A 9,452-nucleotide genomic window follows, 5' to 3' on the forward strand; every position below is an offset into this window, starting at 1 on the left:
AGAAATAAGGTTACTATGGTAATTTATTAATTAATCAAATTTGTATGAGTAAATATGAAAGCATAATTTATTACTATTTTAGGGTTAGACTTTATTATTTAATGAGAGAATGAACTTATCAGTTAATATTGATTATATTTATATAAATTAATATTTAATATAAGTAATATTCCATTTATTAAGATTAAAATATATTATTAAATTTTTAAGATTTCTTTTATTTAAGAACATACAGATGAGATAGTTAAAAGTTTTTTTTAGTTTAACTAAAGCCTCGAGTTCGAACTTTAGGTATATAATTATGTTAAAACTTTTGAGGAAATATTTTGTCACCCATAAGAATTTTACCCAATATATTCTAGATTAATTTTAGATATATGTAAACCAAAAAATTAAAGATAATTTATTAGTTAATATATTAATTATATTATATAAATTAAATTAAAAATATAACAAATATGTTATTTTCAAAAATTACTTTGTATATGAAGGGTACTAATTTTATGAACTAATTTCAAGTTTTTCACAACCTCTGGTTTATTATCTTCTCTTTTTCTTTTTCAGTTTTTCTACTTCTTTTCTTTGTTTTCATTTTCTGCTTTATTAGGGTTTTGGTCTTCCAATTTAAACATATTAAAAAATTTGATATGCATTTTGCACAAATCTATAGAGAGATTTTATGTGGAATTTTGTTGCCTGAATCAATGAGTGTTTATAAATTAATATTAACCTAATCAGATAGTTTTCATTGTGCATTTCCTTACATTAATTTACATTAACCAAGCCTAAATAGAAACCAATACTTTGTAAAGCCAGAGTCACAAAAAATAAGTATTGAAACCGGGCACATAAATGCATTTTCTAAGGAATGTAATGGTGCAACAAGAGAATGTGGGCATTATTTTACTTTAGCCACTTTGGGTAAGAATCTAATGTAAGTTTCAAATTCAAGTAGTTCCCACCTCAAATTATTATTGTCTCCATATGCAATTTATATATATTAGAGTTTTAATGTAGATTTCAATATTTATGAATGGTAAAACACTCTGTCAAAAATTTTAATATAATTGCATACGCAAAATTCGAACTCAAAATTTTAATTAAACTAAAAAAGACTCGTACTATTGCATTTATACACTCTTGAATTTTGCTATTTTTCTCAATACTAATTCTAGTTGCCATTGACACATTCTAAGTTGACAAATAACCGGAACACAATAACTTAACTTGTTTTCCTTGTCTCCCAATTACTCATAGAAACTTCATGGGTCAGAATTTAGAATTTAGAATTTGGAATTTCTCTTTTCACTTTACTACCTGACTAACAATTACTTTTGTGATTTATGTCTTTTGCTTAAAAGTTTATTATTGGTATTATTTGTGATGCCCCGTTATTATAAAAATAAGTTTTCTTTAATAATAATATTATTTCTTAAGCGATAAGTTACATACTAAATATTATGAAATTAACCATTTGTATTATAAGTTTATTATAAAAAGAATTTTTCTATTTCTTGTAAAATTAATATGACATTAATATAAAAACATAGAGATCTTAAAGAATATTGGTATATAGGATATTAGAATATAGAAAAAAAGACTATAAATCTAGAAAAACACCTGCTTTTGTAAAATTTTATTTTTTAAAAATATTTCTTACAATTTTCTTTTAAAATTTTGAAAACTAAATCTTTTAGAAGGCTGGCAAATTAATTATTTTTAAATAGACTTAGTAGAAATAGTCTATACAATATCTATTAAATCAAAAGCTCCTTAATATTATTTCTAAACCCCTTTTTTAATAGTTTTTTTTCCAAATGTTATTCTTGGTACGGCTATAGGACAATAATCCGTAGCATGAACTCTGTTCGAATCACAACCTTCTTCTTCTTTTTCCTCAAAATAATCAAAACAATTCTCATTAAACAAGATTACTTACTTCCTCTTTTGAAATGGCATAATTTGAGTAGATTCTTTTTACTCTTATTATAAGTTAAAAGGGAAAGAGTATATACGCATTCGTATATGTTGATGTACATGATTCATGCCTCAAATAAAAAAACTAATTTTAAATAAAAGAAATACTGAAATAGTAAAGATAAATTTAAAAGATTATTGTTACGAAATAAGAAACACCTATATTATATAAATTCTTTTAATAGCATCTTAATCTTTTCCATAAAAAATATCACATTGGACAACCCAAAATTAAAATAGCCCTTTATTCTAAAATAAAATAAAATAAATTGACCCTGTCTTGGGGGGCTTTATGTAGTAATGACGACAGTCATTCTCCTCAACATTATAAATTTTAATTAGTACTCTTGTCTGTCAAAAACGAAGTCGTTTCATATTAACCAAAACCAAAGAGCAAACCGACCAGTGAATCAAAAACCAAGCAGTACAGAGATGAATGCCGACATTTGCGTGTCCAAGGCACACGTACACTCAGCTCTCTCTGTGGCGGTCGCTTTTTGGAGCTTACGCTCGTTCTCTCTCTTTCTCTCTCTCACAGACAGGACAGAAAACAACGTTCTTACCCTTGAACCACCACCTCCTCCAATACTAATTAGCCAGATGGTTATCATGTCATCTTTTGCTAACCCATTCTTTTGGAGAAGCAGTGGAGCCATATACCTTATTACTGCAGAAAAAAAAACTCACATCTTGAGCTCTATACGTTTCATACACTGAATACCCATTTCATAAAAAGGCCTAAAGTTCAGTTCTTTTGTACTTTTTCCTTTCATTTTCACGGATCTGCAGCTCAGGTGCTACTCCTTTTCTTTTGTATTTTTTTTTTCTTTTTCCGGGTTAAGTGATCTTGTTTGTATACTTGTTGCCTCTATCCACAATCACAAGGGTATCTGTTAGCTTTGTGGCATTTCTTTCCCCTCTTTCCCTTTTAGTTTTCTTTTGTAAGCATACTTTGTGCACTGTTTCTCTCTGTTCTTATTTATTGACCTGGACAAAGGGCTTTTGGTTTCTGAGCTTGTAAAGGTACCTCATAGCTGTTTCTAGTATTAGCTGCAATTCAGTACTCTTTATGTTCCTTGGTGGTTCTTCCATTAAATTCAGTTCCAATTCATCGGACTTATATGTTTATTTGATAGGATGTTTAGTGTTCAATTAGCATTTGGGAGATTTTAAAAAAAAATAAAAAATCTTACGTACTATGTTCTATCTTTCCTAACAGGATGATAAATAGTTGTGAATAAATTATTTTGCTAAATTGCTGATGGAGTTATTTTTTACAAGAATGCTAGGAAGCTGTGTGGACCAAAGAGATATTGGTGGTTATGTTTGGTATACTTTTGGGTAAATTTTCTATGATAAGAAGAAAACAACACACAATAGGAGATCTCATAAATTTACTTCTCTTTTGAGTTATGACAAATGGTATTGAATGATGAGCACAAAGGCGTAGCCATGGTTGCCACTTGCCGACAAAGTAGGTGAATAAGCTAAAGTTTGTCTTTTTTTTCTTTTCTTTTACTAATTCCTCTCAGCATCTTAAGGCAGGGTAATAGAGTATTACCTTTTGTTATCTTTATACTTTGCTTTGTCATTTTGGGTCCAAGCAAACAATTATTTTGTCTTAAAGATTGAGTTTGGGGGATATTGTGCTAATTGCTATTTCCACTTACAGATCGGAATAAGCATTTGCTGCAGGCAATTGAAGGACATACGGCCATTTTAGGCGTTGAGCATGTTGAAGCAATCAACTAGTAGAACTCACAGGTCAAAAGGCTTTAAAGTGAAGCATTTCCTTCAGATATGTCTGTTCCTTGGCATTTGCATTTGGCTGCTTAACCATCTCAAGCACTCGTATGATAAGAAAAATGCATATGACAACAGCACAGGAAAAATATCAGAACAGGTGCAAAGCAAGTATGAAGTTGTCAAACTTGGGAGGAAACACCTCCATCCTCGAGTTGATGAAACAGCTTTGGGGATTGAAAGCCAACTGGATAAAGCAGAATTGGAAGAAGAGGTTGAAGAAATCAAACCTCAAGACCTTGAGGATGATGAAAGAGGTGGTGGAGATGATGAGATAGATGGACATGATCAAGAGAGAGCAGAAGAGGATGAATCTGAGGAAGTAGAAGATCTCATTGATGTAGATGATAGGGAGAGAGATGTAGGAAGTGAAGAACAAGAGAGTGAAGAGAAGGGTAATCGACTGGAGGATGCAAGTAATAATCAATCCAGAAATAATGGTGAAAGGTTTCCTCGACAAGCAAGAGAAGAACATTTCAAGGGCGATGATGCTTCTAATTTTGTGGGGCGTGATACCCAAACTTTAAGCACTGAATTTGAGATTGGAGGTCTGAGAAAGATCAGAGTGACATTTGAATCGAATGGTCGTGGAAATGTGCAGGGTGAAGAAAAGGTTAATAAGTTTGATTTGGCCAATTCATATTTCAGCTCAGAATCTAGTTCATACACTGAGACATCATCAGAGGAGAAACCAGAAGTCAAGTTAAACTCCAATTCCATGCTTGTTATAAGCTCTGGTTATAGAAAGGATAAGTTGCCAAAAATAATTCAAGAATCAGATGCAAATACTATTGGAGAATACACATTCTTGCAAGCTGTTTCGCGAGCAAAGAAAAGAAGCGCCAGTGAAGCAGTGGAAGGCAGGCATTCCAATGTCGATTCGGCCCTTTCTACTGTAACTGCTAATTTAGATGCAGTTGATTCTGGGGTAACCAAACATATTGTGAAGTCTGATACTGATGGTGGCTTAGAAGATAATAATGGTATTACAGCCATCAACAAGAATAACATAATTAGTAGTGAAATTCACAGATAAAATCAGTGACAGCTAGCAAGGATAAAGGCTTTTTAGGAAATGAGTTATTTGACCCGCTTAATTCATAATTCAATCAGAAGTAGAGAAAGTTCAGCTCAGGCTGTTTTGAGTACTTAACCAGGGGTAACAAGACGAGGCAACAACGGAGATGTAGCTGGAGTGATAATATATCATGTTATAGAATCACCCTGTCGCGGGTGAATGAGTAAAATCTTTTCATATTTTTAGAGTATTCCTATAGGTGTGCAATTGTACATGTATATACGCCTTTCTTTTCTGATGGTTCAAGTCCGCTAATGCCAAAGTAAAATGTACTAAAATGGCCATGAACGCTATTCGGAAAATAAATCTCTTGATGGGTATTACTAGTTGCATTATTTTTTTTAAAAATGCCAGTAGTTTTTTCCTTCTGCTTCCCATGAACCTGCGGATGGAAGGAGATGGCTGTTGGACTTTGTTAATATGATTGGGCACGTATCTGGAGAAATTATCGAATTGGACAGTTGATCCTTTTCTCTTATGGAGACGCATAATCACAAGTCTGGCCGGACCAGCGGCCCTAAATCGCAATCCTAATGCACATCAAGGAGGCCCCATCGTTGCCTTATCCAGAGGGACTTAAACTTGTTGAATTGTTCGAACATTGAATCTTTCAGATTTTCCAGGGAGGCAATGCAAGAAGCTGACTTTATAATAAAACTCAAGCAACAGGGGAATCGAGGGCGTAAGTTAAAAAATATCATGTTCTAATTAGTTTAGACATCATCCAAAAAGGTCGTCATTTCAACCAGTAAATGAACCACCATCTACAGAGTTAATTTAGTACAGCGAAACTCTGAATGAGAAGCTAGAAACTACAAACAAGTATCCCTTGGGATCAGCAGCATAGCAAAATGAGGCATTCGGCAACAAGTTCTTCAAATTTCAAGGCTGCTTGGCATGGCTCTCTTGATGTGCATTCCATTGAATCAGCATCCAAATTATTGATGTACCTTATTGAAAAAGAATAGATATTATTGAATAAGATGAAGGCAGGATTCTTGATTAAGTTGCAGGATGACCATTCTTAAGAGAAACATGAAAATTCTAGACTATAACTATGTTGACTTGAACAGCCTGTCTGGAACTAGGAGTTCTAGGGAAAATTAAAAAGAAAAAAAAAATAAAAATAAAAGCAACACCTATTTCAAACTGTTTTCAGTTTAGTTCTTCTGCTGTCCAATAACTTCAGCCTTGAACTTTGATTAATTTACCATTTAATTTGACAGGTTTCATACTAATATACTTTTATATAACTATTACATATTACAAACTTTTACAGGTCTAGGAAGTGCTAAGCATAATATGGTTCATGGACAAAACATTTATATCCTTTAGAAGCCTACAGAATCAAGTTGCTCCATTTGAGAAGTCTGTTAAGGATTGAGGATTATATTGTAAGTAAATTTAGAATTCAAGGATCATAATAAAATAACATATGAAATATGCCAATCTCAGGTTTTCCCCTTTTTTTTTTCTTTTTCAGTATCCTAAACTAAATCAATCAAAATATAACTCAAGTAAGCAATCTACTTTCGATAAGATTAATAAGGAAAAGATATGTAGCAGCTTCAAACCAAATGTCATTAAAAATGTAATAACCAAAAGTAACACAACTCAGAATGACTATAGGTCTGATAGAAATTAGAATTACCTGCAAAGATACCGACGGTTGTCAAATTCCCAATGGCCATGGTTTGATAAATTAGATATTCAGTCAAGAAGTGCCCAAAAGCATAGATGAAAGATAAAAAGGTAGCCAAATAAAGGGGCTTGTTGTCAAGATTGAATGCACAAAGAAAGCAAAGGGTGCACGTCAATAGCGTCCAAACTCCAAATGTCCTCCCATGAATTTCAGTCACTGCATAACAAGAAAATTACAAAAAGCGAAGAAAAAAAAAGTAAATCAGGAATTATCTTATAATTATCCCACAAAGGAAAAGTAACATTTTATTAAATAATGTCAAAAATAGTTTTTAATTAAAAATTTAAACCATGAAAACTAAGATATGTCTACTCTAACTCCCCCTTATACCATGCTGTTGTCAGCACCAGGAAGATAAGATAAGGTCTTCTATTTGAATAAGATTAGGAAAGTATTATATGCACTAATGGTGATCTGAGGGACTCCAAGATCCCCTATCATGAACTCTGGAATAAAGATGTCTTAATTTGATGGCTGTCCACTTGTGTGGCAGTGCAATTTCATATGTCAAAATTAGCCTTGAAGAAAAGAATTGGACTCATTTTAGTTAAAGCAATTGATTTAGAGCCAATATTATCAAATTGACTGTAATTCATCAATCATTATTTTCCTAGAGCTAGACTCTAAATACTCTGTCATTACATGGCACGCTTGAACACCCCTCTTTCTGGATTTGTGATTAGAAAGATCAGAGAACTTTTTTTTTTTAACAACACTATAGAATATAAATAACTCACGATTGTCCAAAATTCAGATGGTGAGCATGTATGCAGGAGAATTTAATTTCAATACATCTTCAATGGCAGACATAATTTTACCAACACGCAGAAAAAAATTGCATTATTCCTGAGGTAACACATGCAAGAAGTGTAATGGAGACTTGTTTAAACAGTTAAGATTGACCATATTGAGCACATGATCGGAACACCTTATTTAGCTCCCTTTACTTCTAACAATCTTACACTTGAAATACACAATAGCTCATCATGCATGTACCCTAAAGAACAATAATCACTTATCAGGGGAACAAATCCACATAGTGCCACACAAAATCATTTTTTATAGCTCTTATACTCAAAATTCCAAAATATTTTATATCCTTCTTAACATTGGATCTAAGCCATTTCCTTATTAAATTTGTCTCCCTACTAAATTTCTCAATATACACCATTATAGAGATACGTTTAGGTGTCTTCAGAATTAAAACCCGCATTTCCATGTTAATAAACTATAGAGTCCAAAGATCCGAAGATCATAGGTAGTGATTGTATTCCACAATCTTTCATTTAATAATACACAACACCGCGCACTTGAAAGAAAAAGAACTGATTTGCAAGTATCTGGAAAGAAATCCTTATTGTACTAATCAAAGTTGTAAATTTTTCCCACTAGACTCAAAATCTAATATACTGATCTTTCTTGGCTATTGGACTCAGAATCCCCCGAATCGAGATCCACATTTTATTTGGTATTCATTAACTGTATGTTCATAAATCTTGTTTTTGACACTTCCAGTAAGAAAAAAGAAAAAGGAAAAACAAAATTAAAGCTCACACTTTTCTTCAAACCCACAAGCCAAACCTTTCTCTCTAATCAAGATTAGGTTAAAAAGGCAAATCTTTCAGCTTCAATCCTAAGGAAAGCATTTGAATCAATATAGTGAAAAGAAAATCTGAAAACATAGCAAGAACTGCTAAATTGAAATATTAAGCTTTTTAAAAAGAAAAAAAGCAATTTTCAATTAGCTATTTTTTATTGCATTGAACAAAGCACGAGTAACATTGGGATATCAATATATAGAAAAAAAAAAAAACTGCTTACTGGTGGTACTGGAGAAGACAGCGAGCCTAAGAGCCCAAATGTCGAAGAAACCGAACCATACGGAGGCTAATCGAAGTGAACCCACTAGCATTAGCCACCATCCTAACGCCTTCATCTTCTTCTTCCTTCTTTTTTCTTGCTCGGTTCTTTTCAGTCCTATAAATCTGGTCAACCCAACAAACGACCCCGTTTAGTATTGATTTAATCAATGACGCTTTTATAACCGGACTTGTGAGCATCTACAAGTAGGAATGGCAGCCGGAACCCGCCCATATAAAACCCGATTGAAATACATATACTCATCCATCTCAAATTTAAATTTAAAATTTTCCTCGTGGGAATAAATTTTAAAGAGATTCCTAAACTTTGAAGGAGGGTCAATAGCTCCTTTTAACATTTTTTTAATCATTTTTATTCAAAATCTTAATATTTCAGTTTGTTTTATCCTTAAATAAATGTGAGAGCCATTCGCATTTTAAAATAAAATAAAAAGATAGTATTTATTAAAAAATTATTATTTTTAATATTATTAGTAATAATTAATTATTTGTTTGTTAATTTTAAATTTAATTTATATTATTATTTATTGTTGTCTTACTTTTTTTAAAAGGTTAAAAGAGTTTAAATTTTAATAAGTTTTTTTAACTTTTATTTTTAACTTTTATTATTTAAATTCATTTTAAATTCAAATAAAAATTAATACATATTATTAAATTTAGTAAACTCGTTTAATATATAATTTTTAAGACAAAAGTTGGTATGGAAGAACTGCTACGCCGCAGAAAATCCTTCTCTATACAAGTTCTCGGACGAGATCCTATGAATTTCATTTTTCGAAAGAGTCAAAGACACGAAGGACCCGAGGACTCCGATCGGCCAGTGAATAACATGTACTCTATCATTAAATATCCATTTGTATAAATATTTAAGCAGATGAACGGTACTAATAAAATAAATTAAAAAGTAATAATAAAAATAAAAAATCTAAAATTTAAACTAATAAAACGAAAAGTTATGATTCAAGCATGAGAAATGTAACACCCGAAATTTTTTATATATTTAATAATGAGT

General features: G+C 31.7%; 2 protein-coding genes across 6 annotated transcripts; one reads left to right on the top strand and one right to left on the bottom strand.

The window, feature by feature from the left end:
- Positions 1-2,403: 2,403 nt before the first annotated feature.
- Positions 2,404-5,178, top strand: LOC8288090 (MATH and LRR domain-containing protein PFE0570w). Of its 5 annotated transcripts, none has more exons than XM_048371008.1 (3): positions 2,404-2,771; positions 3,259-3,455; positions 3,650-5,178. In XM_048371008.1, the coding sequence occupies exon 3, from the start codon at positions 3,710-3,712 to the stop codon at positions 4,814-4,816; it is 1,107 nt and encodes a 368-aa protein (XP_048226965.1). In that variant the 5' UTR covers positions 2,404-2,771; positions 3,259-3,455; positions 3,650-3,709; the 3' UTR covers positions 4,817-5,178. The 5 variants fall into 5 exon arrangements, with proteins under 5 accessions (XP_048226965.1, XP_048226966.1, XP_048226967.1 ...); XM_048371009.1 differs by having other exon boundaries at positions 3,259-3,451; XM_048371010.1 differs by having other exon boundaries at positions 3,267-3,455.
- A 363-nt stretch (positions 5,179-5,541) lies between these two features.
- On the bottom strand, positions 5,542-8,683 carry LOC8288089 (ergosterol biosynthetic protein 28). The gene is made up of 3 exons (XM_015718422.3): positions 8,382-8,683; positions 6,510-6,716; positions 5,542-5,808 (listed from the first exon to the last, which is right to left on the bottom strand). The coding sequence occupies exons 1-3, from the start codon at positions 8,494-8,496 to the stop codon at positions 5,741-5,743; spliced, it is 390 nt and encodes a 129-aa protein (XP_015573908.1). The 5' UTR covers positions 8,497-8,683; the 3' UTR covers positions 5,542-5,740.
- Between the last annotated feature and the right edge of the window lie 769 nt (positions 8,684-9,452).

This window comes from Ricinus communis, chromosome 2 (assembly GCF_019578655.1).
Source record: "Ricinus communis isolate WT05 ecotype wild-type chromosome 2, ASM1957865v1, whole genome shotgun sequence".
Taxonomy (NCBI): Eukaryota; Viridiplantae; Streptophyta; class Magnoliopsida; order Malpighiales; family Euphorbiaceae; genus Ricinus; species Ricinus communis.

Coding starts and splice junctions, on each gene's coding strand:
- LOC8288090 (XM_048371008.1), top strand. CDS start 3,710: ATGTTGAAGCAATCAACTAGTAGAACTCACAGGTCAAAAGGCTTTAAA.
- LOC8288089 (XM_015718422.3), bottom strand. CDS start 8,496: ATGAAGGCGTTAGGATGGTGGCTAATGCTAGTGGGTTCACTTCGATTA. Junction 6,717..8,381: donor TGTCTTCTCCAGTACCACCA/GTAAGCAGTTTT, acceptor CTTGTTATGCAG/TGACTGAAATTCATGGGAGG. Junction 5,809..6,509: donor AACCGTCGGTATCTTTGCAG/GTAATTCTAATT, acceptor TTTTTCAATAAG/GTACATCAATAATTTGGATG.